This window comes from Papio anubis, chromosome 4 (assembly GCF_008728515.1).
Source record: "Papio anubis isolate 15944 chromosome 4, Panubis1.0, whole genome shotgun sequence".
NCBI classification, from domain to species: Eukaryota; Metazoa; Chordata; class Mammalia; order Primates; family Cercopithecidae; genus Papio; species Papio anubis.
Genome location: NC_044979.1, coordinates 146,274,888 through 146,293,360, shown reverse-complemented (window position 1 = coordinate 146,293,360; position 18,473 = coordinate 146,274,888). Strand labels below are relative to the sequence as shown.

Genomic DNA, 18,473 nt, shown 5'->3' with positions numbered 1-18,473 from the left:
GGTGATGGAGAGAGACCCTGTCTCAAAACAAAAAAACAAAAAAACCCACACCAACAAAACACCTCCCGTGATGAGTGCACGCACCATGCAGGCAGCTGTCTCACCAAAGGAGCAAACAGGGACGTGATCAAGCCTCGATCTAGAGGTCTGATTACCACCCACAGGGTGTGCAGGGGACAGAGAAACATCTTCAATAACACTGCAGGGGTGGAAGAGCAGAGTCCACATGGCAAGAAACAACCCTACAGGATAAATAACCCAGTTACTCCAATAAACAAATTGAAAGAAAAAAAGGAGAGACATACAGATTAACACTTAAGTGATATTGACCTATGGCAATGCATGCACCTTATTAGGTTGCTGATTCAAATCTGCTGAAACAAAGCAAAATCAACATGAAAACATTAATGAGACAATAGGGAAAATCTCAAAACTGACTAGGTTGACATTATGGAATTACTGCTAATTTTTCAGGAGCTATACAGTATCGCGGTTATTGTGGTTGTGATTTTTCATCTCGTCTTTTCGAGGTACACTCTAAAATATTCTTTGCATTTGCTCCTGGAGGCAGGGGGAGAGGGCTGCTCAAACAAGACTGGTAATCAGGCCGGGCGCAGTGGCTCACGCCTGTAATCCCAGCACTTTGGGAGGCCGAGGCGGGAGGATCACGAGGTCAGGAGATCGAGACCACCCTGGCTAACACGGTGAAACCCTGTCTCTACTAAAAATATAAAAAATTAGCCGGGTGTGGTGGCGGGCGCCTGTAGTCCCAGCTACTCGGGAGGCTGAGGCAGGAGAATGGCGTGAACCCAGGAGGCGGAGCTTGCAGTGAGCTGAGATTGCGCCTCTGCACTCCAGTCTGGGTGACAGAGCGAGACTCCGTCCCCCCTCCCAAAAAACAAAAAACAAAAAACAAAACAAGACTGGTAATCAGTGATAACTACCACGCCTGGGGTTCCATTTGACTATTTGTTTTTGAATATGTTTGAATTTTCCGTGAGATAAAGTTAAAGGAAGTCCTACTTTCACTCAACAACTCCTCTATCTCCTTTATAGTGATCTGGGCAAAGGCAATTTCTCCCCCCGCCCCGAGATGGAGCACAGATCTAAGTGAGAGCATGCCAATACAGTACCATTCGTGGTAATGTGATAGAATAAGCTCGGCCTGTCAGTCCCGCCAAAGCCCTCACCACGTGGACTGCTTTGGTCTCTGGACACGTGTTTTCTAACCCTAGAGCCCAGCTTCCTCGGGCAGACGTGCTTACTCACCAGCTGGCCGATCCGGTCCAAGTTGTCCAGGAAGTACTTCACTGATTCCCCCTGTCAGGAAAGAAGAATATTCACAGCTCAGTCTGGATCGAGGAATCCTGATGTGGCAAATATAATAACTGAAGAGGGTAAGAGCAGTGGTATTTCGCCTCTGTGCGAATGGGAAAGCAAAGGAAACGTGTGAAGAGCGTCCGTATGTTTTCTAAAATAAAGAAACTACCATTAAAGAAAGATTTTAATGCAGGTTCTTTAGCTCCAACCCCAAGATTCAAATTCTGGCTGTTTTTCAATTTTCCCTGCTGGGTTTCGGCGTGTGGTGGGATGCCAGCCCCTCTGACATGGGACTCTCTTTCCAGACATGAAGGCTGGCCCACTCCTGGCCATGCAGCCAGCAAAGGACAGGCCAGAATAGGATTTCAGATTTTGGCTCCTGGGTACAGTCTGCTTCTGACAAAGATGGCCCAAGGGACCCAAGACATTGTCCTTAAAAATGGAAGATTTTGATGAGAAGGAGCATCTGGCAAAACATCTTCCAGTTTCTAGAAAGAGTCCATTATTCCTTCCCACATTTTTATGACCTGATTTACAGTAGCCAACACAGGGGAATCTTCCATTTGGATTGTTGTGGTGGAATGACGGCCAGTCTTCTCCTGCCTGGACCAATCATTGATATAATCTGTTCCATAGCAAGAAGGGCCCAGCAGAATCACCCAGGACCCCGTATCAGGAAGCGCTGAGCCGCCAAATGCGTGGCACACACCGGGCACGTGAGGAGCCAGGAGAGCATAACCGCCGACCACAGAGCAGCCTGCACGTGAACAGGCACGCACTGAGTCCCTTCAAAGGTAGCATGTTCAAAACCAATTACACGACTTTCTAAAAGATTCCACTTTGAACCCTGCTCTAAAGACAGACACCAGCAGGCAGAGTCTAGGCTTCCAGGCTGCCCTGACATCAGGGCTTGTGGAAGAGTAGTCACTTTCTGCAGTCTCAGGGAAGTGTACAGGGGCAAGGTCATACACGTGTGGCGAGCTGACGCAGGAGAATTTTAAGGAGAGAAGGCCATCAGAACAGACTACGTGAGGGTGCCGAAGCTCGTGACGTTGTAAGGGATGGAGAAAGGTGGCCAGCACCTGCTCAGTCTCTCTCTTCCTCCTCTGTCCCAGACAGACTGAGGGGAGAAAGCAGACAAGAAGCCTTTCAGGGAAGAGCCCACATTCCCACTTTAGAACGAAGGCCTCTGGATGTTTCCAAAGTGAGTGTTTTGTTTGAGGGGAGAGAAACACACACGCCTCCCCATCCCAGCGCTGCCTGTGTTAAGCGAGCATACCTCCTCCTCCTCTGTGGCAGGATGGGGTGAGCACGGGCACCTCGTGACCACAGCTCCCCAGAGCCGCAGGCAGAGGCCCAGCTCTGCAGCAGGGACGGCATCGGGAGTGCTGGGGTGAAGGCACCTCAGGTGCCTGGCACGACTGACCTCTTGTGCCCGCTCTCTCCCTTCCTCACCAAGTCCCTGCGATGTGGGAAGTGTGAGGCCGGTGGGGCAGCTGCCTTCCTGTGGCTGTGCCAAGTCCCCCTGCTCCTCTGCACATCGTACCTCCTCCCTCGTCCCGACAGGAAGTAGCTGGGAGAAGCTGCTGGGCGCACTCACTCACCTGATTTACAACACGTTCCTTCCTCAGCGCCTTTCTTCCCTGCCTCCTCCTGCTCCCCCGCCCTCACCCGGGCCTCAGAAGGTGCCATGCAAGCCCAAGAAGCATCAAGATACCATCCCTCCCTCTCCTGTGGCCGCTGGCTCCCCCAGGGAGCTGGGAGTGGCAGCAGCTCACAGCCCGAGCCACCCTTGCCTGTTTTTAGGCAGGTGGTGGCACCAGGCACGAAGGAAGCAGACACAGTTCTCCTGCAGGGTTCTAGCTGGGTCAGGCATGGAGTCACAGTGGCACAGATGCCCTGGGCAGCTCTTATCACCACAGGACACAAAACCCTGGATGCCATGTGTTCCACCCAGATAGTACAGACGCAAGGGGAAAAGCGCCACAGAGGACACAATCAGGACGAGCTAGAGGGGAAGCAGGAAACAGGAAGGACGTTTCCCTCGGTGTGAATCTAAACACTCCTCGAGTCTGAAATCAGTCCCCAAACTGCACTTTACGACATGGCAAATGCTCACATGCAAACATCTTCCCTGCTGCTTTCTCTACGATGACTGAATGAGGATGGCCCATTTAACTCATCACAGCATTTGTTTCACTACTTGGAATGGACATAACTTATCTGTGACTCTTGGTCATCTTGCACAGTTGGTGGAGGAGTCAAATCTAGTTTCATGTCAGGGCGGCCTCACTCGAGAAACAGCCCAGGGGGTCTGTGGGAAAGCTGCCACTGAACTGTAAGGTGCCAGGGACTGTGCCACAAGCTCTCTAACGGAGGCTGGAGGGGAGGGAAGAAGGGGACACAGAGCAACCCTGTGCGATCCAGAATGCGGTCCCTCACATCCGCACTCTTGTTGTCCCTGAGGTTTGGTGCACTGCGGTTCACCAGCAGAGACTGGACGACGCACCCGCTGATGGGGCGCAGCCCATGGGACGATCGTTTGTGACAGACTCAAGTCTCACAGCAGCAGCTCATTAAAAGGGCCAGGTTGACAATCCCATGCACTTTCAACACTAGGAGAATCCAGTCATTTCTTCAGAGAAAAAGTGTGTGGCAGAAACTGAGAGGTCCACGTGAAATTAACTGCTTGGCGGGTTTATAAAGAGGCACTGTGTGTGCCAAGATGAGCCCAGAGTCCTCTCGACGGCTGCTGCAGTCACGAGATCTAGAAACACGAGTGGATCCAAAGTGGGCTTTCAGGACTCTCCTTGGTGTGAAAAACCTACATTGCTCAAGATTAACACACACTTGAACTTGCGGATTAAACAAAATGAATTTCATTAGGCTGGGCACTGAGCACACACCTGACAGGGGCCTGTCCCCTGCCTCAACTGTCCCAGGAATGTGCCTGTCCTCTCACAGGCCCAGAGGCCACTGAGCACACACCTGACGGGGCCTGTCCCCTGCCTCAACTGTCCCAGGAATGTGTCTGTCCTCTCATGAGCAGAGGGATGAACCCGAGCAGGGGCTGGTGGGCAGTGAGAGAGAGGTTGTCTGTTTCAAGCAGCAGCAGCAGGTTGATTTGGGGCCTGTGCACCTGTGCTGGGCACAGTCGGGCAGATATGACATCGTGATGCTGGGCAGGACCTAGGCCAACACACGCCCATGAGGGGACCACCTTTCTGTAGAGCCCTGCAGCCGTCAGCAGTTTCTGGAAGCACCTGTCACCCACACCTCCGGCAGGAGAACGACACACGCTGGGTTCGCTGCTGCTCAGAGCTCTGTCAGCGCAGCTCCTACAGCAGCCTCGCCTGTCACCTCTGTCTCTGCACACAGCGAGCTGCCCCTTCACAGACCTCTGCTGTCCTCACGCGCTTCCTTCAGCTAACTTAGGACCACGAGAAAAGAGTCTCAAATCTTTCAACCGTGTACAGGACCAGACCCTCGAGATCAGTACATGAGGGGGTGACTCTGGTTCCCTCTTGTCCTCTGCTCCTAAGTGGAGCCTTTCTACCCACATGCTTGGTTCAGTTTCTGCCTGTCAATGTCACAAGCTGACAGGGTGTGCATGAAAGACAGCCCATGTGTGGGTCCCACTGGGGAGCAAGAGGGAACAAAGGTAACCGTGGATTGGTCTGAGATGTAAGGGTCGAGGTAAGGAGAGATCAAGGACCAGAGAGTGGTTACAAGGAAAACAAACACCAACGTCCAGCTCCTGGCCACAGGGCCTTTTAGTTTTAAACCCGATCTGCCCATTCAGGAGCTGTCTCACTGTTGTTTTTTTTTTTTTTTTTTTGAGATGGAGTCTTGCCCTGTTGCCCAGGCTGGAGTGCAATGGCGTGATCTTGGCTCACTGCAACCTCTGCCTCCTGGGTTCAATCAATTCTCCTGCCTTAACCTAGCGAGTAGTTGGGACTACAGGTGTGCACTACCACACCCGGCTAACTTTTGTATTTTTAGTAGAGACAGGGTTTCACCAGGTTGACCAGGCTGGGCTTGAACTCCTGACCTCAGGTGATCCACCCCTGCCTCGGCCTCCCAAAGTGCTAGGATTACAGGCGTGAGCCACTGTGCCTGGCCCTGTCTTACAGTTTCTGCACTTAGTGAGGTTAACTCTAAAATCCTAAAACGGGGTAATTCACACCGTGACTGAAAACAGGGCTTGTCAGTGGTGAGCCAGATGATTCCAAAATCTAGTTCACTCACTTCAATGTAACAAAATACAAAGACAAATTTTAAAATTGCTGTATATGAAAAATAACAGCAAATTACTCTAAAGGCCAGGTTTTCAACTTCATTACTTAACACATAAATATTAAAGTTAGCATTAAATTTCCACTGAATAGAGATGCTAACCAAACAACAGAGAATCTTTCAAAATACTTTTAAAATTATTATCTAGCTCCCCAAAAGAAATCCTCATTTTGAACTCAGGCTTTGCTCAGTGAATGCCTATGACATCTCACAGGGGTGGCATGAGATTAAATGATATCACCGCTGTGAAAGTATTCTGGAAAAGAGAGAAAGCACCACATTCACATACATTATAAAAATGAAGCTTTTCAAGTCTTAACATGGGTACCTATGAAGTGTCTGTTGCTAATTTATCATCCCCAAACATTAGGTAAGAGGGCCAGGCATGGTGGCTCACAGTAATCTCAGCACGTTGGGAGGCCGAGGCAATCACTTAAGGTGAGGAGTTCGAGACATGCCTGGCCAACACGGTGAAACCCCGTCTGTACTAAAAATACAAAAATTAGCCAGGTGTGGTGGTGTGTGCCTGTAATCCCAGCTACTCAGGAGGCTGAGGCTAGAAAATCGCTTGAACCTGGGAGGCAGGGGTTACAGTGAGTTAAGACTGCACCACGGCATTCCAGCCTGGGCAACAGAGTGAGGCTCCATCTTAAAAAAAAAAAAAAAAAAAAAAAAAAAATTAGGTTAAAGATTCACTGGCAGAAATACAAAGTGACGCTGACACAAGGCTGTCACTGCAGCAAATGTCTAGTAAGAGAAGCTGGTTGAATAAACTGTGATCTCCATGCAGTCGGGGGCTGTGCATCGGCGAAGGAGAAGAGCTCTGTGGCTGGAAGGTGGTTTCCGATACCCACTGCCAAAGGAAAAGCACAAGGCACAAAACAATGCAGAGCATCTTCCTTTTATGTAAGAAATGGCGGGAGACTAAAACTCGTAGTTTACTTGCTTATATTTGGAAAAGGAAATGTGGATACACCAGCAGTAGATGAAAATGACTTCTAGGGAGGGAGGGAATGGGGGATGGGACAGAGACAGGAGTAGACCTCTCTGAGTGTGTTTGACTTTGGAACTATGCTAACATCTTCCATAATTAAAAAAAAAAAAAAATTAAATAAAAAACCAACCCCTCAAAACTGAACCCAAATTAAAGCAAATGAACCTAACAGGATACCAAGGTTAGAGGCAGAACCTAGAATTCTGGCCTCCTCCGGTTTTTTTTTTTTTTTTTTGCCAGAATGTGAAAGTACAGAGGAGCTGGCCCCTGACTCTGGCCACGCTTTGGCCCCCATGCCCTGTGTGTGGCCGCGTGGCTGTGCCTGTGGACACCTTGTCTCCAAGCCTGGCAAACAGCCAACCCTCGGTCACAGCAGTGAGACCCCAGGAAGGGCTGCACGGGGTCCTTGGCCCTGGAGCAGCCTCTACAACTGTAAGCTCAGGCCCCGTGGGGTGTGTCCTTCGTGTGTGCATGGGTGCCGCTGCCGGGGTGCCACGCCGGGCCCCTAAAGCACCAGCCCCCTTGCCTGGGTTCTTCTGTTATTTTTTCATTAGGTAAGATCTACACAATAGAAAATTCACCATTTTGACATGAACCATTCAATGGCATTTACTACCTTCAAAATGCTGTACAGCCACCAATTCCACAGCCTATCAGCTACCACTCCCACTGCCCCGGCCCAGCCCCTGACAACACAAATCTGCTGTCTCCATGGATTTGCCTGTTCTGGAACTCTCACTGGAGTGTGATCACACAGCATGCAGCCCTTTGCGCCTGGTTCTTTTACTTGGTGCGGCATTTCTGAGGCTCGCCCACGCTGTAGCACGGGCCGCTGTGACATTCCATTTTATGGCAAATGTATATATATGTATATATATGCCACTGTATGGGTATGGTTTTTTTTTTTTCCATAAAAAAAAAAAGTTGATGAACATTTTGCCTGTTTCCAGTTTTTGGCAGTTGTGAACAGTGCTACACACAGCTGTGGGGAAGTTTTTGCTTGAATATGTTTTCATTTCTCGAGTATACACCTAGGAGTGAAATTGTGGCATCCTATGGTAATTCTTTTTTTATTTTAAGATGGAGTCTCGCCCCGTTGACCAGGCTGGAGTGCAGTGGCATGACCTCGGCTCACTGCAACCTCTGCCTCTGGTTCAAGCAATTCTCCTGCCTCAGCCTCCCGAGTAGCTGGGATTACAGGCATGCACCACCAAGCCTGGCTGAATTTTGTATTTTTAGTAGAGATGGGGTTTCAATGTGTTGGCCAGGCTGGTCTCGAACTCCTGACCTCCAGGGATCTGCCCACCTTGACATCCCAAAGTGCCGGAATTACAGGTATGAGTCACCATGCCCGGCCGTCCTTTGGTAATTCTGTGCTTAACTTTCTGAAGACCACCAAGCTGTTCTCCACGGTGGCTGCACAAGTTTACATGCCCATGGGCCACGTGCAAAGTTTCCAATTTATCCACATCCTTGCCAACACTTGCTATTTTCTGAGTTTTAAAAGCGGTAGCCATCCTACTAGCTGTGAAGCGGCACCCCAGTGTGATCTTTTCTGTCTTTTCTGGCATTTCCTGGTGATCTTTTCGAGGAGTTTCCATTTAGATCATTATCATTATAGACTGCATGTTTGTATGTTCCCAGAATTCCTGTGTGGAAGCCCCACCTGCAGTGATGCTGTTTGGAGATGGGGCCTTTGGGAGGTGACTGAGGGCGGGGACCTCATGACATGACAGTGCCTTCCTAAGAAGAGACCAGAGAGCTCTCCCTCCCTATGTGAGGACACAGTGAGAAGCCAGCCGTCTGCAAGCGAGGAAGACCGCCCTCCCTCACCAGAACCTGATGGTGCTGCCACTTGGATCCCCAATTTCCAATCTCCAGAGCAGTGAGAAAATTAATTTCTGTTGTTTAAGCCACCCAGAGTATTTTGTTATGGCAGCTTGAGCTGATAAATATAATTATGAACGTGTAGATTTTCATCTGTCAGAGGCAAAGATGGTGAAACGTAAACATGTTAATATTGGGCAGTGGCTTTATGAGTATCTGTTGGGCTCATTCTTCAACAGTTTCATAAGATGTCTAATAGTTCAAATTATAGATTCAGCCCTTAAAACTATAGATTTAGATTCTTCATTTGTATCACAGGGATCATCATAGAAAAGTGAGCTAGAAAGAAATTTTACAGCATGTTTTAAGATATTCCCTTGCCTCTAGATAAAAAGCACCTAGGCTAGGTGTGATGGTGTGCACACCTGTGGTCTCAGCTACTCAGAAGGCTGAGGTGGGAGGATCACTTGAGCCCTGGAAGTTGAGGATGCAGTGAGCCATGACTGCGCTACTGCACTCAGGCCTGGGCAACAGAGTGAGACACTGTCTCTTAAAAAACCCCAAAACCTAAATAACAGGGCTGGGGGTAGGGAGAGCTCACCCCATTTCTAGAGGCTTGCACCAGAGAATCCCTAAAGTCCAGCATGTGAGGCTCCAAGCATGTCACAGTTGGGCTGCCTGTTACCTTTCTACTTTTTGGGGAAATTCACAGCAGAATTCCAGCCTTTGTAGTAGCCAGAACCCAAATTCCAAGCCTCTTTGGGGCTAGGATAGAGGTATGTGTGAAAAGTCACAAGAATAGTACAAAGAGCCCATACAGTCTTTCTCCAGATTCACCTCATCTCCAGATTCACGTCTTCTCTCATTTGCTTTATCCTTCGTTCACTCCTTTTCAATACAGACTTCTTAAAATCCGTCATCATTTGAGAGCAAGTTGTTTACCCCTAACTTCAGAGGGTATGTCCTAAGAATGAGGACACCTGCTTCTACAACCACGGCAACTTCAGGCACTGCTTCAGGAGAATGCCGTGAGGATAAGAGGATTCATCCAGGATGGCTGTCTCATAAGTACCACGTATTTAGACAGCAAGGTTTATCTAATACGTACAGATATAGCATTATTAGACCATTTTCCTCCTCCAGCACAGAATTTAGTATATTACTTAAATGTACTTATCATGCCTCTTTATCTTCATTTAATCTGAAACACTGAATTTTTTTATTATTTTTTTGTAATGGGAGTCTCACCCTGTTGCCCATGCTAGAGTGCAGTGGCGCAATCTCAGCTCACTGCAACCTCTGCCTCCCGGGTTCAAGAGATTCTCCTGCCTCAGCCACCCAAGTAGCTGGGATTACAGAGGTGCACCACCATACCCAACTAATTTTTGTACTTTTAGTAGAGACAGGGTTTTGCCATTTTGGCCAGGCTGGTCTTGACCTTCAGTGATCTGCCCGCCTCAGCCTCCCAAAGTGCTGGGATTACAAGCATGAGCCACCGTGCCCGGCCCACACTGAGATTTTTGAAGAAGAGAGCTGCCTCCCATGGCCCTTGGGGTTTCTGCGATGTCTCCAGTGTTTAACACGACAGTTTCGAGATGATTTTCCAATCAGCGCCACTCCACGCTTGCCAGTCTGTAGGTGACATTCTGCTGTCAACAAGAGTCCCCCTCCCGTGTATCTCGTCGCTGTCCACGTGGTCTCACAGATGCCGTCATTTTCCAGGGGCTGTAATTCACCTCTGTCCTCACTCACTTGGTGCTCAAAGTGAAGAAAGCACTGAGTCTCGCTGGCCCTAGGCATTTCCATATTAGTTCTAAAGTCAGTTGTCAATTTCTATCCTCCTTGTCCCCCAAAACACCTGCAGAGTTTTGATTTTGAATGAGGCCTTTAATTCCTCTTGGTAATGCTTATAAATTTTCTGTACACAGGTGCTTCACATCTTTCCTTAGATTTATTCTTAGGTATGTAATCTTTTATGGTGCTTCTTAAATGGTATCTTTAAACATTTTCCATTTTCTAATCCTTTGTTGCTAGTGAAGAGAAATACAATTGATTTTTGTACAATGGCTTGTGTACTAGTCACTCTGCTAAGCTCTGTATTCTAATAATAGACGGGTAGGTTCTTCTGAATTTTCCAGGTGCACAATCACATCAGCTGGGAACCACAGGCATGGTGGTGTGTGGCAACAGTAACATTCAGACAGAAAGCCTACCATCTTTGTGGCTAGAACAAGAGGACAGAGCTGGGGCAACCAGGACTGCCAGGGAGTAAGGTGGGAACTCCAGGAAGAAGACAGTCAGTGAGGAAGACCTCAAGTTCTCTGCATAAACTCTGCCCAAGAGCCTGGCTGGCACCTGAACCATACATATGGGGCAAACTGAAAGTGGTCTCTGCTGGGATCTGAGCAACCAGCAGCATAGGCATGACCAAGATGGCAGTCTGAGTCTCAGCAAGTGTCTGCTAAAGCAAAAATACCAACATTAGATGGATGAACAGAATAGGATTTACAGTCTTAAAACGACATTCATAATGCCCAGGATATAATCAAATTATTTAACATATGGAAGGTGTTCATCATCGGGGCAAAAACAATCAGAAGTTATCAACTCAGATAGTGGGATGGCTCGACACAGACTTTAAAGCAGCTATTATAATTAGGCTCAATTAGGTTAAAAATGCTCAGGTTGGATAAAGGTATAGAAAATCTTATCAGATACACAGAAAACATAATGGAAAACAAGTGGAAATTTTAGAACTAAAATATACAACATCTGAAATTTAAAAATTTACTGGACGAACTTAATAACAGACTGGGGATGAGAGAGGAAAGAATTAGTGACCAATGAAATTAGATTAATATAGATGACCCAATGATCCAATCTCAAAAAGAGGAAAAAGATAAAGAAAAAATGAGATGCAGGCATCTTTGGGACAATTTCTAAGGGCCTAATACACAGGTAGTTGGAATCTCACAGGAGAGAACAAAGAGAGTGGGGCAGAGAATGTTTTTGGAAGCAGAAGGCTTTCCAAATTTGGTGAAAGACATAAATTTACAAATTTCAAGAAGCTCCACAAATTCCAAATATGATAAATATGAACTCATAGCAAGGATACTATACCACACACTTCTGAATAATCCACAGGTCAAAGAAGTCAGACTCTCTGGTCTGACATGTAAAGGGCCTGGAAGGTGTCACTCCCATCCTCACAGCAGCAACACCAGCAAGAAAATCACAGCTGAAAATCACAGCTCTGCTTAGACCCATCAGAAAGCTGAGATCACAGGACACACTGCTGCCCCCAAACTGGAGAGGCAGATAGGCAAATGCAGAGAATCACAGTTTACCAGGAAGAGAAGGTGATACGTTCCTGCAACTGATACGTTATGCCTGGCTTTTAAGAAAAAATACTGGAGTCCCCTTCTTATCTTCAGGGGACACATTCTGAGACCTCAGTGGATGCCTGAAGCCTTGAATAATACTCAACCCTATCTGTATTGTTTTTCCCTTTACACATGTACCAATGATCAAGTTTAATTAGGCAGAGTAAGGTTAACCATAATAAAACAGAACAATTATAACAATAAACAATACACTGTAATAAAGTTCTGTGAATCTGGTCTCTCAAAGTGTCTCACTGTACTGCATTCATCTGCTTTTGGATTACAGTTAACTGCGGGTAACTGAAACCATGGAAAGTGAAGCCACAGGCAAGGGGAACTATTGGACAGGCATGTTAACAGACACACACACGGTGTGAAGAGCAAGAGGGACTACTGGACGGGCATGTTAACAGACACACACAGTGTGAAGACACAAAGTGAGGCCTCAGAACCAGATTAGGATATGGCGAAGGTTTTAGAGTTACCAGCTTGGGAGCTGAAATAACTAATTAATATGAGGGTGCAAATGGAAAGGTGGACAGATGGGAACAGAAGCAAGAGATATGCACACTCCAGGAGCGGTACCCAGACATGCCAAAATCAAGAAGAATTCACAAAATAAATTAGAAAGTATTATGAACTTAAAGACAATGTTCAAGTATCAACACTTTTATCTTGAGATGTGGCTGCTACAGCACTTAGGAGAGAAATCTGTTGCTTTACATGCTTATATTAGGGCTGGGCATGGGGGCACACACTTGTAACCCCAGTAGTTTAGGAGGCCGAGGCAGGTGGATTGCTTGAGGTCAGGAGTTCAAGACCTGGGCAACATGGCAAAACCCTGTCTCCTCAAAAAAAAAAAAAAAAAAAAAAAAACCACAAAAATTAGCCGAGTATGTTGGCACATGCCTGTAGTCCCAGCTACTCAGCAGGGGGAGCTGAGGGGGGAGGATCACTTGAACCCAGGAGGCCGAGGCTGCAGTAAGCCAAGACTGTACCACTGCAAGCCAGTACAGGGAACAGAGCAAAACCCTGTTTCAAAGAAAAAAAATCTTATAGAAGAGAAAAAATGATCAAAAATCACTGACCAAAAGGTACTACCTCCAAGAGCTTAATGAACAGCTCTTTAAACCCAAGGTAAGTAGGAGAAAGAAAGTAACAAAGATGAGATAACGATGAAATGGAAAATGAATTTTGCAATAGATACAACAAGGCCAAATGTTGGTTCTTTAAAAATGTCAACAGAAGCCGGGCGTGGTGGCTCACGCCTGTAATCCCAGCACTTTGGGAGGCCGAGGTGGGTGGATCACGAGGTCAGGAGATCGAGACTATCCTGGCTAACACGGTGAAACCCCGTCTCTACTAAAAATACAGAAAATTAGCCGGGCATGGTGGCGGCGCCTGTAGTCCCAGCTACTCGGAGGCTGAGGCAGGAGAATGGCATGAACCCGGGAGGCGGAGCTTGCAGTGAGCTGAGATCGCGCCACTGCACTCCAGCCTGGGTGACAAAGCGAGACTCCGTCTCAAAAAAAAAAAAAAAGTCAACAGAATTGATAACCTCCTAACTAAGGGAATTCAGAAAAAGAAAAAACAAATCTCCAGTATCAGGAATGAAAAAGTTATACTATAGCTCCTCCAAACATTGACAGGTATTAAGAGAATGTTCCAAACAACTTTATGCTAACAGATTGGACATCTTAGGTGAAACGGACAAACTGCTTTAAAAAATTTAATTTCCCAAAATGGATACTGTATGAAATAGAAAATTTGAATAGCCTTTAAAAAACTGAATTTGTTCTAAAACGACGACAACAAAACTTCCCCAAAGGAAAACTCCAGGCCCAGATGGCTTCACTAGTGAATTCTATCAAACACTTAAAGAAAAAACACTAACTAATGTGAACTTTTTCAGAAAATCAAGAGGAAGAAGTAATTTCCAACTCCTTTTTGAGGCCAGCATCATCCTGGTACCCACACTGACAAGATTACCAAAAAAGAAAAATTACAGACCAACCCTCCCTTGAAAACAGACACAATATCTTTAACAAAACTTTAGGAATTTAAACCTAACTACATAAAAAATGTCATTAGAAGATAGACACTATTTTAACAAAATAAGGAAGAAAAAATATGAATGTTTCAATAGATGCAGAAAAAACAAACATGAAAAAATTCAACACAGGTTCAGGGCTTTAAAAAAAAGCCTGTCTCACCAGACGACAAATAGAAAGGAACTTCCTCAGTTTGATAAAGGGCATCTATGAAAACCCTGCAACTAACATCCTAAATCATGGTGGAATACTGAGTACTTTTACCCTAACACTGGGTATAAGGCAAGGACGCCACTTCTACTGCTTCTGGTCAACGCTAAGTTAGAAAGACTAACAGCAAAAAGCAAGACAGCAAGCAAGCGAACAAATGAAACAAATAAAAGACCCAGGGACTGGAAAGCAAGAAATAAAACAATCTGCAGATTGCCTAACTGTTCAAACATAAAATCCTAAGGAAGCTATAAAAAGGCTAGCAACAGAATCAGTGAGTTTAGCACATTCACAAGATACAAGATTAATGTACAAAAATCAAGTATTTTTTTTATATACTGCCAATAAACCAATGGAATATAAACATTTTAAAAACAATTCCATTTTTAATAGTACTAAAAAACATGGAATATTTTTTGCCATAACTTTTCATCTTGAAATAATTATAGATACACAGGAAGTTGCAAAGATTGCATAGAGAGGTACCGGTGGACCTGCGATGCACTTTTCCCAGTGGTTACATCTTTTGTACTTATAATAATACAATATCAGAACCAGGGAACTGACGTTCGTACAATGTGTGTGGTTCCATGCACTCTGTCACCTGTCTAGATTTGTGTAACCACCACTGCAATCAACAGACAGAACTGTCCCACCAGAACGGTCCCCCTTGTGTTACCAATTTAGAGTCACGGCCATCCTCCTTCCACCATCCCTAATCCCTTGGCAACCACGAATCTGATTTCCATCTCTAGAATGTAGAGTCACCGATCTGTTTTCTGTTCCTATAGTTTTGCCTTTTCTAGAGTACTTAAAGTGAAACCACACAGCATGTGGCTTTTTTTTTTTTTTTAAGACAGAGTCTCACTGTGTTGCCCAGGATGGAATGCAGTGGCATGATCATGGCTCACTGCAAACTCTCCTCCCAGGCTTAAATGATCCTCCTGCCTCAGCCTCCCAAGTAGCTGGGACTACAGGTGCACGCCACCACACTTGGCTAATTGGCTAATTTTACTTTTTTGTAGAGATGGGATCTTGCTATGTTGCCCAGGCTGGTCTTAAACTCCTGGGCTCAAGTCATCCTCCTGCTTTGGCCTCCCAAAGTGCTGGGATTACAGGTGTGAGCCCTTGCGCCTGGCAGCATGTGGCCTTTGGAAGCTGGCTTTTTTTCACTCAACATAATGCCCTTGGGATCTGCTCACACTGTTGCATGTGTCGGTAGCTTGCTCCTTTTTACTGCTGGTAGAATTCCATGGTCTGAACGTGCTGCAGTTTATTTAACCATTTACCAATCTAGCGATGTTTTGGCTGTTTCTGTATTTTAGCTATTACACACACAGCTCTGTGAACACTCACGTACAGGTGTAGTGTGGATGTGAGTTTCATTCCTCTAGGGCAAATGCCCAGGAGTGTGACTGCTGGGTTGTATAAGCGTATGTTTTTTTTTTTTAAAGAAACTGCCAAACTCTCTTCCAGAATGGTTGTACCCTTTTACCTCCCCACCAGTGATGAACGAGACCCAGTTTCTCAGTATCCTTACCCGCGTTTGTTATTTTTACTATTTCTACTGTATCTGTTCTAATAGGTATGCAGTGTTATCTCCCAGCATCTGAGTCTGCATCTCCCTTGATCGGCAGTGACTCAATGCCTGGAGGGCCTGGATGTCTTCTCGTGCTTATGTGCCATCGGCATGTCCTCTTTGGTGAAATCACTTCACATCTTTTGCTTATTTTCTGCTTGTTTTCAGACTGTTGAGTATTGTTTTGAGAGTTCTATTCTCTAGATAATGAGTCCTGTGTCAGATAAGCAGTCGGCAAATACTTTTCTCCCAGTCTGTAGCTTGTCTTTTTTTTTTTTTTTTTTTTTTGAGATGGAGTCTCTGTCTGACGCCCAGGCTGGAGTGCAGTGGCCAGATCTCGGCTCACTGCAAGCTCCGCCTCCCGGGTTCACACCATTCTCCTGCCTCAGCCTCCCGAGTAGCTGGGACTACAGGCGCCCGCCACCTCGCCTGGCTAGTTTTTTGTATTTTTTAGTAGAGATGGGGTTTCACCGTGTCAGCCAGGATGGTCTCGATCTCCTGACCTCGTGATCCGCCCGTCTCAGCCTCCCAAAGTGCTGGGATTACAGGCCTGAGCCACCGCGCCCGGCCTGTAGCTTGTCTTTTCATCCTCTTATTAAGAGGATCTGGGCAGGGCGCGGTGGCTCACCCCTGTAATCCCAGCACTTTGGGAGGCCAGGGCAGGAAGATCCCTTAAGGTTAGGGGTTCGAAACCAATCTGGGCAACACAGTGAGACTTCATCCCTACTTAAAAAAAGAAAGAAAGAAAATTAGCCGGGTATGGTGTTGCGTTCCTGTAGTCCCAGCTATTAGGGGAGGCTGGGGCAAGAAGACTGCTTGAGCCCAGGAGACTGAGGCTGCAGTGAGCTATGATCACACCATTACACTCCAGTCCGAGCAACAGAGTGAGACCCTGTCTCAAAAGGAGAACTTTTGCAGAGCAAACATTTCAAATTTTGTTGAACAAAAATGATCTTTCCTCAAAACTGGATTTCTTTTAATGGACCACTAGGGTGTCATGTCTAAGAATTCTTCACCAAGTTCTAGGCCCCAACGAGTTTCTGCCGTGATCTTCTCTCAGGTTTTAGAGTTCTGTGCTTTACATTGAAATCTGTAACGCAGTTTGAATTAATTTTGTATAAGAGATTTAGGTCAAGGTTCATTTTTTCTTCCCTACAGAGACAGTTACTCCAGCACCCTTTGTTGAAAGGGTGACCTCCTTCACTGAGTTGCTTCTGCCGTTGGTTGCAATCAGTCGGGCGTGCTGGTGAGGAGCGACCCACGGGTCTGTCCAGTGACCTCGTGTCTCTCCCTGCGCCGGCACCACCCAGGCCTGAGCACTGCAGGCAGACAACAGGCCTTGGCATCAGGGAGAGTGGCCACTCCCACTTTATTCTTTTTCAAACATTTTTGGCCATTCCAGTGCCTTTTCAGATAAATTTTAGAATAATCACATCTATGTCAACAAAAGATCTTGCTGAGATTTTCATAGGAATTGTGTCAAATGTGTGTATCAATCAGAGGAGAACAGACATCTTGACAGCGTTGAGTTTTCCATGAACACAGCACGTCCCTCCATTTGTTTAGATTTCATTTCTTGAGTGTTTTGTGCTTCTTACGAAACAAGTCCTCTAGATGCTGTGTTAAATTTACACCACAGTATTTCATTTCTAAAATGACTGTTAATGGTATTGCATCTTAAATTTCTGTTTCCATGTGTCCACTGGTCATTGTTAGTCTATAGAAGTAAAATTTATATTTTGTATATGGATCTTGTATCCTGTGGCCTTGCTAAACTGACTCACTAGTCTATGACTTTTCTGGTAGATTCCTTGGGATTTTCTGTGCCATCTGCGAGCAGGAACAGTCATATTTCTTTTTCTCTGATATGTCTACCTTGTCTTTCCTTTTCTTGCCTTACTGCATTCGCTAAAACAGGAATTTTTTTTTTTTTTTTGAGACGGAGTCTCGCCTTGTCACCCAAGCTGGAGTGCAGTGGCCGGATCTCAGCCTCACTGCAAGCTCCACCTCCCGGTTCACGCCCATTCTCCTGCCTCACAGTTCTCCAGTAGCTGGGACTACAGGCGCCCCGGGCCACCTCGCCCAGCTATTTTTATATTTTTTAGTAGAGACGGGGTTTCACCATGTTAGCCAGGATGGGCCTCGACCTCCCCGACTTTGTGATCCCGCCTCGCCTCGCCTCCCAAAGTGCTGGGACAGGCTTGAGCCACTGGCTACCGCCAGGAATTTTTTTTTTAAATGTGAAAAATTACTGAAAACTGCAGAACACTTGGGCAAAAAATTTGAAACTTAAATAATTGGAGGGTTATATCCTATTCATGAACTGGAAGATTCCACATTGTTGTTTATGCTCCCCAAATCGATCGAGATTAAATCCCAGTCCCAATACAAATCCCAGCAGGCATTTTGTTTTGGTAGAAATTGACAAGCTCATTTTAAAATTTATCTCTTCACAACACCACAGAACAACAAACCATTTTATAAAAGAAGAACAAAGTTTTTATAATACCCAATTTCAACTTTCTAGAAAGTGGTAGGATTTAGCATTGGCAAAAGAAAAGGCATATGGATCAACTGAATAGAAATGAGAGTCCAGAAACAGGTCCCCACATATATGGCCAATTGATTTTTAAAAAATTGACAAGGTAACTCAAATGAGGAAAGGAAAGGTTTTCAACAAATGGTGCTGGAAAAACTGGTGATCTGCACAGAACTTAAAAAAAAAATCTCTCATTTGGAGTATCAAAAAGTAAAAAAAAGGACATTGACTCTAAACATCTATATAAATCTAATTCAAACTGGATCACTAAAAC

The 18,473-nt window shown here is 45.9% G+C and overlaps 1 protein-coding gene across 3 annotated transcripts in view; it reads right to left on the bottom strand.

The window, feature by feature from the left end:
- GNA12 (G protein subunit alpha 12) overlaps window positions 1-18,473 on the bottom strand; it is a 112,336-nt gene that overhangs the window by 4,144 nt on the left and 89,719 nt on the right. For all 3 annotated transcript variants that reach the window (XM_031665636.1, XM_031665635.1, XM_031665634.1), the window contains exon 3: window positions 1,270-1,320. In XM_031665636.1, coding sequence (XP_031521496.1) covers window positions 1,270-1,320 — 51 coding nt within the window. The remainder of the gene's footprint in view (window positions 1-1,269; window positions 1,321-18,473) is intronic.